The sequence below is a fragment of the Sorghum bicolor genome, chromosome 8, assembly GCF_000003195.3.
Source record: "Sorghum bicolor cultivar BTx623 chromosome 8, Sorghum_bicolor_NCBIv3, whole genome shotgun sequence".
Lineage (NCBI taxonomy): Eukaryota > Viridiplantae > Streptophyta > Magnoliopsida > Poales > Poaceae > Sorghum > Sorghum bicolor.
The window spans coordinates 5991903-6010498 of NC_012877.2; the positions used below are offsets into that span (position 1 = coordinate 5991903).

Below are 18596 nucleotides of genomic sequence, written 5' to 3' on the forward strand. Positions count from 1 at the left end.
ATCCCAGCCCCTGATCCCCACCCTTCATGGCAAGCCCTGCACCATTGCAGATGGAGGGATGAAACCTGCAATTGTGTAATTTTTAGTATGAATTCCCTTTTCTGTACGATATTATCCACAATGGCCAATACTTTAGGTACTGTACCATTAAACATCTCCTTTAGAAGAGCTTTGGTGGGTAACAGATTGCTAAAATGATATCACTTAGTTTCTAGGTTTATGACTACAATCTTACATAAGGGAAGAGACACATTTATTTGGGGATTGCACAAATAACTGACTTTTGTCAAATCTATGTTCAAATTCCTTGTCAATAACAATCCTCGGTGACTAATAAAGAAAATTGGAATATGAAAACACTTTTGAAAACTAAAGGGGCTTATATCATCAGAAAGGACAATTTAGCAAGAGTAAAACATGCTACTTTTTGTAGACATGAGAAAACCGTAGTATCTCTTCTTTGAACATTTATGAAAATTCCTATTTCGTGTTGTTTTATATTGAAAAGCATCTAGGCCCCTAATGAGTTTCGGTGATTAATGACAATGTTGATTACTATGACTAACGTGTGTTTTGCAGAGGCAAAGTCATTAGTGTTAGGTCATGGTAATAGGTACTCGATGGACATGGACGTTCATGTCTAATTAATAGTGGAAATCATTTCGGTTTTTAAAGAATGGTTGGACATCATCAAGACTAGACTAGGTCTAGGTGTCATATGGTGAAGAAGGACACTTAGAGTAGTTGAGGACTTTGTTTTCCTTTGACCGTACTATTAAGAGGGGCATTGAATGAGTAGCTTGACCTAGGCAAGAATTTAGGTTTAGGTGTGGTGCACACTTGGTAAACCTAGCACTAGGCAGCTCAGAGATAGTCTTTAGATCGAGAGGAACAAACTTTGTTTTGGAATGATCGCGTTTCGATGAAGTTTGGGTGCCTAAGTAGGCACCGGACGCTTTGTGAGTGCATCCAGTGTGGTTGAATCGAGTCAGAGTGACTGAGTGCCTAGGGTTAGGCACCGGACGCTAGCACCGGACTCACCGGGTGCGTCCGATCCTAAACCCAGGGAGGTCTGCATTTGACTAAGGCATCCGACGCTAACACCGGACTCACCGGGTAGCGTCCGGTCCTAAACCCAGGTAGGGTGTAAGTTTACCCTCACACCGGACGGTGTCACTGGACGCTCAGAGGTAGCGTCCGGTGCTCTGTCAGAAGAGAGTACAGTTAGCCGTTGTGTGTCACCGGACGCTCGGTGCAATGCGTCTGGTGCAACATCAACAGCGTCCGGTGCTCCCGTTTTTAGTGTATAATGGTTAGCCGGCCCTTGGACTTGATGGGGAGTATTTATACTCCTCCACCTCATCGATGGGAGGTCTCTTGCCCATTTGATCAGTTGAGAATCACCTTGTGGTGCAAGAGAGAAGCAAGAGTCTAGAGAGGATTGAGATTTGAGAGATTTCTTGTGAGAATCCTTCTCTAGTTGAATTCCAAGAGTCAAGTGTGCATTCACCACTCTCTAGTGACTTGTTTGGGTCAAGTGAGAGTTCTTTGCTTGTTACTCTTGGTGATCGCCATCACCTAGACGGTTCGGTGGTGATTGGAGGCACAAAGACCGCCCGGAGTTCTTGTGGGTGACTCGTGTCAAGCTTGTCAGCGGTTGTGGGTGATTCACCACGACGGAGTGTCAAAGAATCAGCCCGTAGAGAGCACTTGGTCCTTGCGCGGACCAAGGGGGAGCAAGACCCTTGCGCGGGTGCTCCAACGAGGACTAGTGGAGAGTGGCGACTCTCCGATACCTCGGCAAAACATCGCCGAGCACTTTCTTGCTCTCCTTCTTTACTTTCTAGCATTTACTTTGTGCAATTACTTTGAGCTTTTACATTCCTAGAATTGCTATGCTAGAATAGGATTGGAACTAGGTTGCAAAACTTTTATTCGGTAGCTCTCTAGTCACACTAGGCACAAGAGGTTGAATTGGAGCTTATAGGTTGCTTAAATTTTTAGAGAAGCTCAATTCACCCCCCCTCTCCCTCTTGGGCATCTTGATCCTTTCATATATACTTTCATACTTAGAGCACCTAATCTCTAGGTTTTGCAAGGGGTGGGGGGAGTAACATTCGAAGCTGTTGACAGAAGCCTTACCAATTCGTTGGGCCTTATGGCTCACAAGAAAAGGAATGGTATGTAAGGTATGCATACCAAAATAACCTTTTTTTTTATGCACCATTCAAGAGGACACATTGCCTACCCGTTACCATTGTCATCTTGAAGAACATTGCAAGGCTGCTAATTTTTTCCTGCTGGAATTTGGAGTCATCGATGGATTTTTTTTTTGCCTCTTTTAGATGGCATTTTATGTCTAGAATTGGTTAATAATATTTTTTATTTTGCTACAACTATCAAGAATGTATTGTAGCACTGGATAAATGTTGAAGTAGTTTTGGCCTATTTTATTTTTTAGAACTATCAAGAACGTATCCAGCCTCGTTTTCCTCCTAACCTCTTCTCCCTGTTCCCGGCTATTATTGTAGGCCACATTTTGGCACGAAATTAAATACCTTTAAAATAATCATGTTTTGTCATTTCATTTCTCTCGTGATATATAATATAATATACTAAGTTAGCAGCTGCAAAATCGACGTCATATTAAATAAGAGGCATTTAAAACATAAAAAAAATATATACTGACACAACCTGTGAACTAAAAAACGCGTACGATTTGAGACTACTTACACTTAATAACTACTAACACTGCTTATTTGACACCCCACCCCCCCAAAAAAAAAGTTAACACAGATCCTAACCAATTATTAATAAACTATCACCCATTTTATATTATACTTTGTTGTTGCCGTCGGCAGAAATAATGGAATGGATCATACAGTATCTTTGTTATTATTATCCACGCATGTATATATTCATTCATTCACTCATCCAACAAGGGCCGACAAATTTTTTTTAAAAAAAAAAAAACAAAAACCGGGCTGGGCTGGGCCCCGCATTAGCCCAGCCCAAAAGTAGCGTGCGTGGATATATAAATAGTCGCATATACCCCTCGTCCTCTCTCTCTCTCTCTGTAGCGTAGGAGGTGGCATCACTGGCACGGAAGCCCAACTCTCCCGTCAGCTCCGTCGTCTGCGCCGCGCTCCTAGCTAAGCTAACCTCCTCTCCCCTTGTTTCGGAAAGTGGAACAAACCATGGATGCGGCGGTGGCGGCGGCGGCGGAGGCTCGGGAGCGGGTGCGGGCGAGCTTCGCGACGGGGAGGACGCGGGCGGCGGCGTGGAGGGAGGCGCAGCTGCGGGGCCTGCTGCGGATGGCGGCGGAGATGGAGGACGACGTCTGCGCCGCGCTCCGCGCCGACCTCGCCAAGCCCCAAACCGAATCCTACGTCCACGAGGTACTAAGTACACATGAGTTAACTATATACGTAGATCATACTACTATTAACTAGTAATTAATTATAACATCGTAAGAGTAATTAAGTACATGAGTATATACGTAGTGTACTTGTAATACATATTTGGTATAATAATTATTGAACAATTACACTTAGTTTTGGTGATGTCTCTAGATATCGCTGGTCACCACCTCCTGCAAGTTTGCTCTCAAGAATCTCAAGAAATGGATGAAGCCCCAAAAGGTACTGTACTATCTATATCTGCTATATGCAGTACATACTCCGTCATCAAGTGGTGGTTAGCTAATTTGTACACCGTTGTGGTATTGTTAGATCTATAAATTTTAGGTATAATATATATATATTTTTAGGTACATAGTATAAAATTAAGTTATGTATTTAGTAAAAAAGCTAAAGCGACGAACGGAGAGATAATTATACGAAGTAGTATATGTGCGTACGTGTGCACGCATTTCTACGCCTGTAAACAGACCTCCGATCGATATAGGCTCAAACCGCTCATCATCAAGGCTACTGATCTTTTTGCGTTCTTCAATTCTGTTCAAGAATGGAGAAAGGTCATGCAGCGCAAGATAAACATTGGGATGCTCATGCATATGATGATCATCATGTTTTTTTTTGTCTTATTAAAAGTATGAAACATCGCTATACAACACATGCAAGTCATTGCTCTCTCAGCTCTATCCCACAAATACAAGAAATAGTTTTACTCGTGCGGCCTTAAACTTCGACCTCTAAACTTCTCTTAACCAATAATAATATACTACCATGGCAACAAAAATTTAATCGTTATTGTTGTACACACTTTTGGTCAAGCCTCTAGGTGACATTCCCCGTGACTAGAGTTTGAATCCTTGGTCAGGCAAATTTCTAGTCGGCGGTGTAGAAAAAAACCTCCTCAACTACCCTATATTTTCAAAGCACACGTAAAATGGGCCGGCCCTCTCACTGGGTAACAGGTCCCTATGTGCGGGTAGGGCATGGGGTTCGAGAGTTTTTTCGGGCTAGATGAGAAATTTTGTACCTTAAGCTAAAATAGCTCAGGGTGTCTATCCCACAACCCGAGTTTTCTTTTACCAACTTTTGTAAGAACAAGAAAAAACTTTCAATATGATCAGACTTAGAATGACCTTTAGAAAACTTTTGTAGCATAAGCTTTCAATATGATTAGACTAATTATTGATCAAAATTGAATATATATGTTGTTGCGGTGGACAAGGCATAATAGGTAAACTCACTCATGCATGTCACAACTCACAAACACAACAAGATTTTTCAATTTCTCCTAGTAATGTGGGTTTCTCCTAGTGTTTTAACATTTAAAATTTAGTATAAACTTTCCCTACTAAATGCCTCCTAGTGAGGATTCCCTAGTGTTTGACTAGTGGTAGTGTTTTATTACTAACTAAAAACACTAGGAGAACTCCACCATTTTGGTAGTGAAAGCTTGTTTGTTTGAGCTTATCTACCGAATCTTTCAGTCATTCAGCAGTGTTTTTCTTTTATAATAAATTAGCGAACAGTAATTAGGCCTTGTTTAGTTTGTAAAATTTTTGGGTTTTGGCTACTGTAGCACTTTCGTTTTTATTTGATAAACATTGTCCAATCATGGAGTAACTAGGCTCAAAAGATTCATCTCACAAATTACAGGTAAACTGTGCAATTAGTTTTTATTTTCATCTATATTTAATGCTCCATGCATGCGACCAAAGATTCGATGTGACGGAGAATCTTGAAAATTTTTGCGAACTAAACAAGGCCTTACGCAATTTGGATAACTATGCAGTTTCAAGAAATAGTCGTCGTTTGTTGGTCATTAATTTCGATTTAAAGCTAGAACATACTACACACAGTTAGTTAGTTAGTTAGTTATGGCATGTTGACATCTAATAAATAAATTAAATACAAGACCATGCACTTAGCTTGAAGATGCCACGCGCAGTTGTAAAGTGTCAATCAACCCTTGACCAAAATTCCCATCTAAAATATAATTATACTCCATCCGTCCCAAAAATAATAATGTTATGAAATACGTGTTGATCAAACTTTTTAAATTTTAACTAACTTTATAAAAAATACATGTTACATTTATATCTCCAAACAAATTTGTTATGAAAAAAAAAAGTTGGCTTATCAGGAAGTAAGAATTACATCTATTTCGGAACTGGTCCATGTGGGAAAAATATCCTTGAGCTGCTTATGACATGCATGGCCCGCCCCACCTGCACCTGGTCCTGCAGCCGCCCATGAACTGGATGGAGCGTCCTGTTCTCGCATAGTATAGCCTCGTCGTCACCTTTTTGCGTTGTTCATCTCACACCACCCACACCCGGTAGGTACTGCACGGCCGTGGCCGTGCGCGCCACCCAAAACATCATTGTCCCTCCCAACTGCATGCAGAACAGAACCAATGAATGCGGCAATGTATACTGTAATAATAAATCGTAACGACATGTATGCATGGTTGTTTCTGTTTGCATGTGCAGGTCCCCGGCGGGGTGCTGACGTTCCCGTCGGCGGCGAGGGTCACGGCGGAGCCCCTCGGCGTGGTGCTCGTCATCTCCGCCTGGAACTACCCCTTCTGTACGTACAAAGCTAGCCCGCGCATTATTCATCATCATCATGCTTTTTAGTTACCCATCCCACTCGTTTAAATCAATGCGCGCGCATTCATGCTGCCTGCCTTTGACTGAAAACGACTAGTAATATTGTTGTTCATAATTAAATACTCCGTAGCATATAGTAGTACTAGGAAAAGAGATGGACCACTACTACACACGATGTCTCTGAAACGCAACGGTGGCTTGCTGTCGTCGTTGGAGTCTAGCTTGTTCCACCCACCAGTGGAAGCCATGGGCTAGCTATGGCCCCATGCCGTGTCTTTAATGAATTTTAGCTGAACGAGCCTAGAATATAACTTGTTTCTCAAAAACCAAAAACTTTTTAAAATTTTCTATCACATCAAATCTTACGGCACATGCATTAAATATAGATAAAAACAAAAATTAACTGTACAGTTTATCTATAAATTATAAGACAAATTTTTAAACCTAGTTACTCTATAATTAGATAATATTTATTAAATAAAAATAAAAATACTATATTGTCAAAATTTAAAAAAACTTTTTTGAATCTAAACCAGGCCATAATTGATCGAATGCTGGCTTAGCTTGACGCGACATATATATCGACGAGGAGCGAGCGTGAGGAGAGGGGATGCGACAAGCTTGCCTCAGAATGTGATGCCAACGCGTCATCAGCTCATGCGTGCGTTCGGCATGAACCATCACATCTAAAGAGGGCACACTCGGATTTAAAAATCATTTTAGATAAAGTTAGGATCAAACATTATAAATATACATCATTAATAATTTTTAAATTGTTAAATTTATAAATATAAAATTATATAAATAGACTTATCTTAAAAAAATACTTTCATACAATATATATTATTTTTTAAAATATAAAAGTAAAAGATTAAAATTATGTTTTAGAAATCGTGTTGGTGTCCTAACAACTTGTAAATTACCGAGGGAGTACGTGCGTGGTTCGTATCGATCGTCCACCCCCACCGGTGCCTGTGTTTTTAAATGCTACTGTATCTTCCTATCAAAAAAAAATGCTACTGTACCTACGTAGCTAGGAGTAGCTATCACGTCGAATTTCGTCCGTGCGCATGTGTCGATTGTTGTAGGTACAGTTGATTAATTATTCTGACCGTAGTTAATTAATCGATCGTATGCAATGGAATGGAGCAGTGCTGGCCATCGACCCGGTGGTCGGTGCCATCGCCGCCGGCAACGCGGTGGTGCTGAAGCCGTCGGAGGTGGCGCCGGCGACGTCGTCGCTGCTGGCCGAGCTCCTCCCGCGGTACGTGGACGCCTCCTGCGTCAGGGTCGTCCAGGGCGGCATCCCGGAGACCACCGCGCTCCTCGAACTCACCTGGGACAAGATCTTCTACACAGGTCCGGTCGTCTTTTAATTTGCAAACTGATTATATATATATATATATATATATATATATATATATATAATGAATGACCGAATGAATGAATGAATGAATTTCAGGTAACAGCAAAGTGGGACGCATTGTCATGTCCTACGCTGCCAAGCATCTGACTCCCGTCGTCTTGGAACTCGGCGGCAAATGCCCCGTCGTTGTCGATTCCAACGTCAATATCCACGTAAGCAGCAGCAGCAGCATCCCGGCCGTTTCTCTCTCTCTCTGATCACTAATCTATTTTTCTGAAGAAAAAGAAGAAGATGATGATGAATTTGAAATGCTGAATAATGAAGGTTGCCGCCAAGAGGATCGCCGCCGGCAAGTGGGGCTGCAACAGCGGCCAAGCCTGCATCTCTCCGGATTACATCGTCACCACCAAATCCCTTGCACCAAAGCTGGTACTGTGCTACAACGACAGCACTTCACTGATTCTGGCCTTGTTTAGTTCGCAAAAATTTTCAAGATTCTCTGTCACATCAAATCTTTGGTCGCATGCATAGAGCATTAAATAAAGACAAAAATAAAAACTAATTACACAGTTTAACGAAGCCTCTGTTCGTGCTCTTGGCGTCTGTGTGTGTATGATGAAACAACAACCAACCTTGGCATGGCATGCCATGGCATGTGCAGCTGGAGTCCCTGAAGAAAGTGCTGCGCAAGTTCTACGGCGAGGACCCGCTGCGGTCGCCGGACCTGTCGCGCATCGTCAACTCCAACCATTTCAACAGGCTCAGGACGCTCATGGACGACGGCACGGTCGCCGGCAAGATCGCCTTCGGTGGCCAGAGCGACGAGCAGCAGCTGTGAGTGGATTGCATTTTATACATTTTACAGCAAGCATTATTATGAGTGTTACCTTTTTTTTTACCTTGCAATTCAGAAGATGCATTGCGCAGCTTTTCAAACAATTTCTTCTTCGCCATGTTGCAGGAGGATCGCCCCTACACTGCTGCTGGATGTCCCGCTTGATTCTGCGATCATGAAGGAGGAGATCTTCGGGCCTTTGCTTCCCATAATCACGGTACGGGAAAACGAAAAAAATGTCATGTTGTTGGATCATCAGACATTCAGACATCTCTTTCTCCTGACTCTGCTCGACTAAACATTAATTTGTACTACTCTTGGATGAAATCACATTCTGCTCTTTTTACACTGTCGTTGCTAGCAGGTTGACAAGATCAGCGAGAGCTTCGCCGTGATCAACTCCGTGAGCAAGCCACTGGCAGCTTACCTCTTCACCAACGACAGCCGGCTCAAACAGCAGTTCGAGAGGAACATCTCGTCAGGAGGGATGATATTCAACGACACCGCCATCCACGTACGCTGACATTTACATTTCATATTTGCACAAAAAGAACATGATGTCTGAGTCTGACTGCTGCTTGCTCTCTGAACTGCTGTTTGCAGCTGACAAATCCACACCTGCCATTCGGAGGAGTTGGGGAGAGCGGCATGGGCGCGTACCACGGCGCCTTCAGCTTCGACGCCTTCACCCACAGGAAGGCCGTCCTGGACCGCAGCAGCTTCCTCGGCGAGGCTAGGGCGAGGTACCCGCCATACACGCCGGCGAAGCTCGGCATCCTCAGGGGAGTGCTCAAGGGCAATCCACTCGCCATGGTTCTGGCGGCTGTTGGGTATACAGGAGGAAGAAGAAGGGCATGAGTTGATTGATGATCCCTGCTTCATACTGATAATAATAAGCAGATTCGACGCATACGTAGTAGTGTGTCTCTTTTTTTTTTGGTTTTAGAAACGTATAAATTAAAGTAATAGTACATTTCTGTGCAAGTACGAAGGATTTGCACATGCAAGTAAATTTGGAGAAATGGTTTGGTGAATTGTTGGAGGTTGAAAAGCTAGACCAGAAATGTATCGAAACAATTTGGTAATTTGTTCAAGGTTGAAAAGACCAAAAATGTATGAACACTTTTGCGTAGGTATTCAGATTTCAAAGGAAAAAAAGTGACGCTTCTTTCGTACAACGTAGGTCACACACTACTGTACCGCCAAGGAAAAAGTGACACCGCCTTCGTACAGAGGAGTAGAGGAGTGTAGGTCACTAAAGTTTCGTAGAATTTCAAAAGCATCACACACTACATCAACCAACGCAAGTGGGGACTCATGCCAGCGGCATGTTACTTCCTAGTGATGAACTGATGGCCAAAAAAAAAAATTTATGGTTTTTTCTGTTTGTTTAAGGAGAAGATTATGCAAGTGGGGACTCATGCCAGCGGCGTGTCACCACAATCTTGAATCAACTGTTTTTTCATCTACCTAGGCAAGTAATGGGGTCCTGATCGAGCATCTTGTGTTGAGTATTGACGAGCCGGCCGCATAGCACACACTTTGTTAGGAAACAACACAAGATGCATGCATTTGGGCCCTATCGGCCTATTTCATATATATGGGCTGTAGTTGGGCTAGACAACATGGATATTCGATTTATTTTGAGAATATGATGATGACAGCAAAAATACACGCAATCTGCAACTTATTACATATCTCACCGATGCAAACGCAATCTGCAACTTATTACATATCTCACCGATGCAAAATATTTAACATATACAAACCCTTTGTTCTCAATTGTAGGCCATTCTGGTTTTTTTCTGCATCTAGATATACCTTATGTCTAGATATATAACTCTTGATATTAGAAAGTTTAAAAAATAGTAATCCAATAAAATATGAGATATGCACTGGTACAAGTCAAATATTTTTGAACTGTTCAAATGAACTTATATGGAGAAATGACCAAAGCAAAAGTTATAGATCATGATGAGACCTACAAATTTGCAGTTAACAACCATTTTCATTTGAGATCATTTTGATACATGAAATTTGATATAATTTTAAAATTTAAGGGCACTTTATCATTTTTTATATACCGTAACATTGTAAAATGAAAAGCACTTTGAAGGGCACTCGATCTCACAACTTCTTGATCCATAGTTATTACCATTATCAAGAGAACAGAGAGGACACATTGTGTAGGATTTTCTATGTGTGAAAGATGTATAGTCCCACTTTATTCAATCAAAGTCGAATAACGAAATGACCAAAATAAAAGTTATAAATCAACTTTGTTATTGATAACTTTTAATCTAAAATTATTTAATATCTAAAATTCTATTTAAATTCCTTATATTTTAACATTCAAATTTCGGACTATTAAAATAAATATTAGATGGAGAAATAACCAGAACAAAAGTTGTAGATATTTATGAGTTTTGCAACTTTGTTGTTGATTATTCTTTTATTTAAAATCATTTAACATCCTCTCGTGTAAAGAAACAACCCTTCGTGTAGAGTGACGTGGTGGTGTTTGTAGGCCCGATTCTTTTCTCTCTATAAGGCCTTGTTTAGTTCCTCCCCAAAACCTAAAATTTTTCAAAATTTTCTGTCACATCAAATTTTTGACACATGTATGAAGCATTACGTAGAGATGAAGACAAAAACTAATAACATAGTTTGTCTATAATTTACGAGACGAATCTTTTAAGTCTAATTAGTTTATAATTGGATAATATTTGTCACATACAAACGAAAGTGCTACAATGTCTGTTTTCCAAAAAATTTTGGAACTAAACAATGCAAATAGATAGGCAGATCTCTTACGTATTCTCGAGATCATAATTTGACCTTAAGCTTACAGAGAAAGGAAACTAAAGCAAAGCAATGATGGCTGTTAACATTTGCAAATTCAAGATCCAAGGCATCCTACTATCCTTCCTCAACACACACTCCCGAGTCCCGAGCTAGTCCCTTGCAACCTCTCAACCCATCACAGCTAAACATAGCAATCTCTTTCTCTCTCTCTCCTGCTTGCGCGCGCGGACGACGCTGGAATGTTAGGCGCATCTCGTACCACCACCACCACCAACACCAACACGGCGTCGAGATGAGCGGTGGTGGCGACGGCGGCGACAAGGAGGCCTTCTTCCACTGCCTGGACCGTGTGCCTTCCGGCCTGCACCTCGACGCCGACTTCCCTTCCGACGACGACGATGACGACGAGGACGACGTCCGCGTCTCCTTCACCTCCGCCGCGGGCGACCAGAACTTCAAAAGCTTCAGGTACCAGGCGGCCGTGCCGCTGGAGGAGGAGGACGAGGACGAGGAGGACGAAGAGGACGAGGACACGTCCAAGTACGACATGTGGATGTCCGACGAGCCCATGTCCATCCAGGAGCGCCGCCGCCGCCTCCACCAGGGCCTCGGGATGGCCAGCAGCCGGGACCTCGCGCTGCGCCGGCACAGCATGAAGAAACGCCCCGCCGATGTCCCGCGGGCCATGTCCCGGAGCGTGTCGAGGCCAAAGCCACCGCCGTCGCCGATCCCAGTCACCGGTACCGCCTCGGCCGCCGCTGCCAACGTGCCGAGCACTACCTCTGCGGCGTCGCAGGCGGTGGCTGCCGCCGCGACGCGGCCGGCGAAGGAGGCCATCACGAGGCGGCGCTCCGACAGCAACCTTGTCGTCGTGCGAGACGGCGCGTCGGTCTCGGGGTCGCAGCAGCCCTTGCGTCGCGTTCGTTCCTTGCCGGCTCGGCCCGACGCCGCCGCCGCCGCCGCCCGCGACAGCGGCACGCCCGTCGTCGGGAAACCGCAAGCCGTGGCTCCACGCGAGTTGCCTGCCGTGGCGCCGCCGGCAGCGCCAGCGGATAAAGGCAGCAGCAAAGGCGACGGCGACGAGGGGAGCAGCAAGAATAATCGGGACAGCGAGAAGGAGCAGGTGGCCGTCGTGGCCGCCAGCACACCCAAGGACGCCTCGTCGAGCACCCAGATGGGCGTGCCGGGGCTCGAGGAGATCGAGAAGTTCATCGGCAACACCCCCATCATGAAGCTCATGCGGCGTGGCACGAGCCAGCACCAGCAAGCGCCGCTACCCGCCGGCGTGCCACCCAAGGCCGACAAGGCAGGGAGCAAGAAGAAGGGCGGCTGGCTCAAGAACATCAAGTCCGTGGCCATTGGTTTCATCCAGGACAAGGACACCAACGCCAAGTCGGGCGCCGCGCCCACGGCGACGGCCGTGCCCAAGTCGGTCTCCACCAATGCCTCCGCCGCCGGGCCGACGCCGCCGGCGTCGGGATCCGAGCGGCCCAAGGTGCACCAGTACGGCAAGTCGAGCAAGGAGCTCACGGGACTGTACATGTGCCAGGAGATCCTGGCGCACGAGGGGTCCATCTGGAGCATCAAGTTCAGCGCGGACGGGCGGCGGCTGGCCAGCGCCGGCGAGGACAGCGTGGTGCGCGTGTGGCAGGTGGTGGAGACCAACGCGCCACCGTGCTCGCTGACAGCGATGGATGGCAAGTCGGGCCAGCTGGCCGGCCCGCTGCCGCCTCCTGGCGCGGCGGACGGGTCGGCGGCGCTGGCCTCCATGTCCAAGAAGGCGACCACTAAGGGGAAGAGCGGCGGCAGGGACGGGCTCCCCGATCACCTCGTCGTCCCGGACAAGGTGTTCGCGCTCGCCGAGCAGCCGGCGTGCGTCCTCGAGGGCCACCAGGACGACGTGCTGGACCTCACCTGGTCCAAGTCCGATCAGGTCGATCTTCCGTGCCCCATAGCCATTGCTTTGCTCTGCTGCTTGCACAGTGACAGCAAGCAGAGCCTCTGATGAGCGCTTGTTCTGGCAGCAGCTGCTGTCGTCGTCGATGGACAAGACGGTGCGGCTGTGGGACACGGAGAGCAAGGCGTGCCTCAAGACGTTCGCGCACAGCGATTACGGTGAGCAAGGCCATTGATGGTTGCTTGCTTTGTTTCTGCCAACCAGCTGATGATTCTGACATGCCAAAAATGCAGTGACTTGCATCCAGTTCAACCCGGTGGACGACCGGTACTTCATCAGCGGGTCGCTGGACGCCAAGGTGCGGCTGTGGAGCATCCCGGACCGGCAGGTCGTCGACTGGACGGACCTCAACGAGATGGTCACCGCGGCCTCCTACACCCCTGACGGTCAGGTCAGGCCCATCACCACTCACACTGCTCATTTCTCAGTTTCTCACCATTGATCACTAGCTCATCTTCATTTTCTAACTCGTTGCCACTGATATCTATCCATGAACAAATGTATTGAAGGGAGCGATCATCGGCTCGCACAAAGGGAGCTGCCGGCTGTACAAGACAGCAGGTACTGCTTGCATAATGGTCTAATGCCATTGTCTAGTCTTCATGATCAGTTATCAGTAGTTGCTGGCAAATGTTGTTTGCTTTAACGATCTGTGGCGGCGCTTGATTCTTGTCTTGCCGTTGTAACAGGATGCAAGCTTAGCGCAGAGGCGCAGATCGATATCCAGGCCAAGAAGCGCAAGGCGCAAGCGAAGAAGATCACCGGATTACAGGTACACAAACCACAAACACAATAACACTACACATACATCAATCAGCAAGCATTTTCAGCTTAATTAAGTGCATGGCATGTTTTATGATCTTGCCATGGTTTTGCCCTGGGTGCATGCAGTTTGCTCCGGGGAACCCTGCCGAAGTGCTGGTCACATCTGCCGACTCCCAGATCCGTGTCTTCGACGGCGTCACCATGGTCCAAAAGTTCAGAGGTACAAAATTAACAGTGGATCAATATCCTAAAGTTCAGAGAACAATCGCAAGAAAATTAAGTTCTTCTCCCCCCGCTCTGTTTTCCAAAAGGTTTCAAGAACACGAGCAGCCAGATCACGGCGGCCTACACCTCGGACGGGCGGTACGCCGTGTGCGCGAGCGAGGACTCGCACGTGTACCTGTGGCGGACCACCCGGGTGCCGCCGGCCGCGGCCATCGGCATCGGCATGAAGCCCAAGACGTGGTGCACCATCCGCTCCTACGAGAACTTCTACTGCAAGGACGTGTCCGCCGCGGTCCCCTGGACGCAGTCGTCGCCGGCGCCCGGGGGCGCCGGCGACGGCAGCCCCACCGGCGGAAGCCCGGTCTGCAACGACGAGTCCTGCAGCGTCGCCACTAAGCCGGAGGGCGGCGACCCGAGCAACAGCGCCGCCGCGGGTGGCGGCGGCAAGGGCGACAGCGGCAACGCGTGGGGCCTGGTGGTGGTGACGGCGAGCTTGGGCGGGGAGATCAGGGTGTACCAGAACTTTGGGATGCCGTTCAGAATCAAAGGCCAGGGCAATCTCTTCTATTGATTTTGGCCACTCCAACATCAGGGTGTACCACAACTTTATTGGGATGCAATTCTTTGGGCTGTTGGTGACTTCTTTTCTCCTAACTGTATTTTTGTGTACATGTGCAATGCAATTCAGCATAGGACAGAGGTGCCATGATTTGGTGTGTTGTAGCTAGTGAGATGAGATTTTCACTTGTTACCAAAATTAGTCAAAGTAAAAGAAATTTTTTATATATATAAACTTGTAATACAAGAACTCAGAGGTTTATACATATTGAAACAAAATAAAAGGAGATAAATTTTACACATTAGCCAGACATCGAAAGATTAAGCCAGCAATCTTAGAACATGATGAAAGAATATGCATTCTATACTAATTCCAACACCACAAGACATAAAAATTTTTAACCCCGACAGACTATTTCATCAAATCATCAAACACTACGCCGAATTCCACCAATTGAAACTCGTCGAAGCCCGGTTCCGGCGGCGGGTCGTCGTCGTCGTACGGGGGATTGAACTCACCGTGCACCAGGAAGTTCGACACGGCATCAGTAAATGGCTCAAATTCCACCAAGTTCGTGTAGATGCCAGGATCAAGCATCGGCTCTGCGCCTGCCTTCCCGGCGTCGTCGGCGAGCTCCGCCGGTGCCGGGGCCGACACGTCGCACGGGGGTTCCGCTTCGGCCGACCCCGCCGTGGCCGTCCCAGGGATCTCTTGCGGCGGCGGTGTGGTGGCCACGGGCTCTGCGCAGCATTGGTTGTCGTCGTGGATTTGGATCATGACGCCTTGTTCTTGGCACGGGGAAACATGGACCAAGCAGCTCGACGACGTCCCGCTGTCCGAGCTCTGCCGCGGCGGCGAACCGTATGACAGCCGCGGCTTCTTCTCCGCATGGTTCATCACCTCGCCTTGCTGGGGATCAACAAGACGGACGCTCGGCGAGGCTTCCTGGTTGTAACATGGATCAAGAACGTGCAGCAGCTGCGGCTGCACGGCGGTGCCGCAGTATTCATCCGGACCGCCCTGCACGGCGGCCTGGCATTGCCGGTAACCAAGAAATCGCTGATGAGGCGCGGCCGCGGCCGCGGCGTGGCCATGGTGATGAGCGGGAACGCCCCACGGCAGCATGGCCCGGCCATGTTGATCTCCAAGAACGGCTGGCGTCGCAGCGGCCTGCCCGTGTTGATGTCCAAGAAAGCGCAGCAGTGGCGGAGCCGCGGGCTGCTGGCCGTGTTGATATCCAAGAAAGCGCGGCGCTGGCGATGGCGATGGCGTTGGCGGTTGACCTTGCTGATGTCCAAGAACGCGCCGCGCTGGCTGGGCTTGCTGAAATCCAAGAACGCACGGCGGCGGCGATGGCGATGGCGTTGGCGGTTGACCTTGCTGACGTCCAAGAACGCGCCGCGCTGGCTGGGCTTGCTGAAATCCAAGAACGCGCGGCGGCGGCGATGGCGATGGCATTGGCGGTAGACCTTGCTGATGTCCAAGAACGCGCCACGCTGGCTGGGCTTGCTGAAATCCAAGAACGCGCGGCGGCGGCGATGGCGTTGGCGGTTGACCTTGCTGATGTTCAAGAACGCGCCGCGCTGGCTGGGCTTGCTGAAATCCAAGAACACGCGGCGGCGGCGGCGCTGTGCCCTGCACTTGGGCGACCGCGTCGAACAATCCCGGCGACGCCACGACCCTGACCGGCTTCAATTTGCCGTTGCGGTCGAAGGCGACCATATCGTCCCCGAGGATCTGCCGCTTCTTCTCCTTATCCTCCTTGTCCAGGCGCGGCGAGAGGTAGATCCTGCAGAACACGACGAAGGTCCCGTCGCCTCCGCCGTGTCCGTCCTCCTCCAAGGCGGTGAACTCCTCCATGAGCCACGGCGTCTTCTCCCCCCTCTTCCTCCCATTCTTGCCGACGTAGAAGCCGAAGGAGCGCCTCCTGCCGCCGTGGGGCTGCTCGCCGTCGCCCTCGCCGTCCTCGGTGCCGACGACGCCCTTGGGCGTCTGCTCCGACTGCCAGCTTCCGCCCGTGGCGACAACGCGCTTCCCGCGGCCCGCCGCCGTCTTGCCGCGGCCGCCGCAGCGGCTGAGCAAGAGCCACTTGTGCTCGAACCCCCGCGAGAAGCCCGGCTCGCGCCCCAGCAGCAGCGCGCCGGGGCTGTCGCTGTAGACGTCCACGTCGCAGATGACCCGGTCCGTCTGCAGCGGCACGCCCGCCGCCCACGGCTTGATGTAGTCGCGCACGCACTCCTCCGCCGTCGGGTTGAAGTAGACGCCCGGCGGAAGCGCCCGCAATGGCGCCGCCATCGCGCTCGCCGGCCTCCGGCCCCGCCCCGCCCTAGTTCTAGTTCTACGCGGTGTTGTAGACGGAGAGAGAGCAGAGCAATTTCGCCGGCGGTGGAGTCGTAATCGTGGCGGAGTTGTTTCGCCAGAGCCGAGGTGCTTTGGCAGCTTTATATGGTGGGTCTGTGTCCGCGTCGAGGTCGACCAGGGTCAGGCCCAGTCCACGTCCAGGCCCAAATCTGAGTCGGGTTCGGGTCCGTCTCCTATATCCCAAATAAACCAGACTTTATTTTTTTTCTAAGAACTATTAAAATTAGTTTTTCACCTTCTTTAACTTTTAAAACTAATTGTTTTTGCATCTTAGGTGATTTAGTTTCACTGTTCGCCACGTTAAAGGGGGTAAATTGGACTAGGTGAAAGTTTATGGAGTTAAAATCGAACTGAAAATATTTTAGAAACATCCAAAAATCTGTAAAATAAATTAAAAATTATCGAATATTTTCCATTAAAAATAAATAATTTAAAATACTAAAATTTTATTTATTCTTCAAACTTCATATAAAAATTGTTTTACCTTGAAAAAATATGAAACTAGTTTTATATTTCTTTTCTAAAATCATGCTTCGCCTTATGGTGCCTAGCTAGAAATTGTTTGAATCTTGATAGACTTTATTTTAGTGCTTATTTACTAGTAGAAGCCCTCTTTATCTATTACTAGCCAACATTGAGGTGTAGCATGGAGTTTATTCTCCGCATGGATCATTAAGTCTAAGTTAAGGTTAACATTTGGTACTACGGATGTCAATACATTGTGGTTGTCTTTGCTTGTGTGAGATCTAGTGCAAAATTTGTTAGAACCCTATTGGGTGCACATTTGATAGTTCTTTTCACTCAAGTTTCTTAGAGGAGCATATGTAAATGTCAAGTTGCTCATTCAGTGAGTGTTGGTTGCCAAGTTATGTGTTTCATATGGAGCACATTAGAAAGTAGATTTGCATTCTTCACTATTTGATCAATGCCTCAAGTGATTACTTGGCCTATCCTTTGGTGATCGAGCAATTTAATTTGTACGGATTTGGGTTTGGAGGTTATGTACACATGTTCAGACATTTGCTAGGGCTAGAATTTCCTAAAGACTTAGATTTGTTCATCGAATTTGGTAATGTGTGCTTGGGACTTCCTGGTTGTTCCTACTTGCTCAATTTGGTAGCTTCATGTGAAGCATTAGTTGGAGGTTTGTATATGCATTTGACTTAGAGTTGGAGATGAGCATTTGGCATCATAATTATGTGTGGTGTTGGCCTTGTTGTTCATTCAGTGGAGTTAACTGACGTGCTTGTTTGTGGGTCAATCATTTGCCAAGTCAAATTGAGCTACCTCTATGTCGGAGGTGATAATTTTGTTACTTGTTGATCATTCATTTGAAGATGAAGCATCTAAAGATTGGACATTCAACATCAAGAAAGATGTGTTGCTCTATGGTTCAATTGTCGCTAAGGTGGAGAATTGTGATGTTCGTGCTCCTAATGACAGCATTTGAAGCTCATTTGACCAATTACATTATGCAAAATATTGCTTATATGTTTGGTTAGGTTTCTAGGGACTTTTTTGTGACTATATGAAACTTTGGAGGGCCTTCCATAAAGTTCCCACTTCTGCCCAAAAGGACCTCCTGAGATCCCCTTCCTGTGTGTGGCTTGTTCATTTGGTTTTGATGGGGAGAAAGGTAGGGTTTTAGAGAGAAGAGGGTAAGGCTTTGATCTACCAAATTCATTAGTAGAAGAGTGA

General features: G+C 47.3%; 2 protein-coding genes across 3 annotated transcripts; both read left to right on the forward strand.

Annotated features, from left to right (window-relative positions):
• Window positions 3083–9358, forward strand: LOC8079901 (aldehyde dehydrogenase). Its single transcript, XM_002441873.2, has 10 exons — window positions 3083–3398; window positions 3573–3641; window positions 5906–6002; window positions 7178–7384; window positions 7488–7603; window positions 7716–7820; window positions 8053–8225; window positions 8353–8443; window positions 8591–8740; window positions 8830–9358. Exons 1-10 carry the CDS (start codon window positions 3198–3200, stop codon window positions 9082–9084), a joined length of 1464 nt encoding a protein of 487 aa, XP_002441918.1. The 5' UTR covers window positions 3083–3197; the 3' UTR covers window positions 9085–9358.
• Window positions 11112–14668, forward strand: LOC8079902 (WD repeat-containing protein 44). Of its 2 annotated transcripts, none has more exons than XM_002441874.2 (7): window positions 11112–12964; window positions 13056–13146; window positions 13222–13379; window positions 13498–13549; window positions 13678–13760; window positions 13880–13973; window positions 14065–14668. In XM_002441874.2, exons 1-7 carry the CDS (start codon window positions 11324–11326, stop codon window positions 14547–14549), a joined length of 2604 nt encoding a protein of 867 aa, XP_002441919.2. In that variant the 5' UTR covers window positions 11112–11323; the 3' UTR covers window positions 14550–14668. The 2 variants fall into 2 exon arrangements, with proteins under 2 accessions (XP_002441919.2, XP_021301411.1); XM_021445736.1 differs by having other exon boundaries at window positions 13059–13146.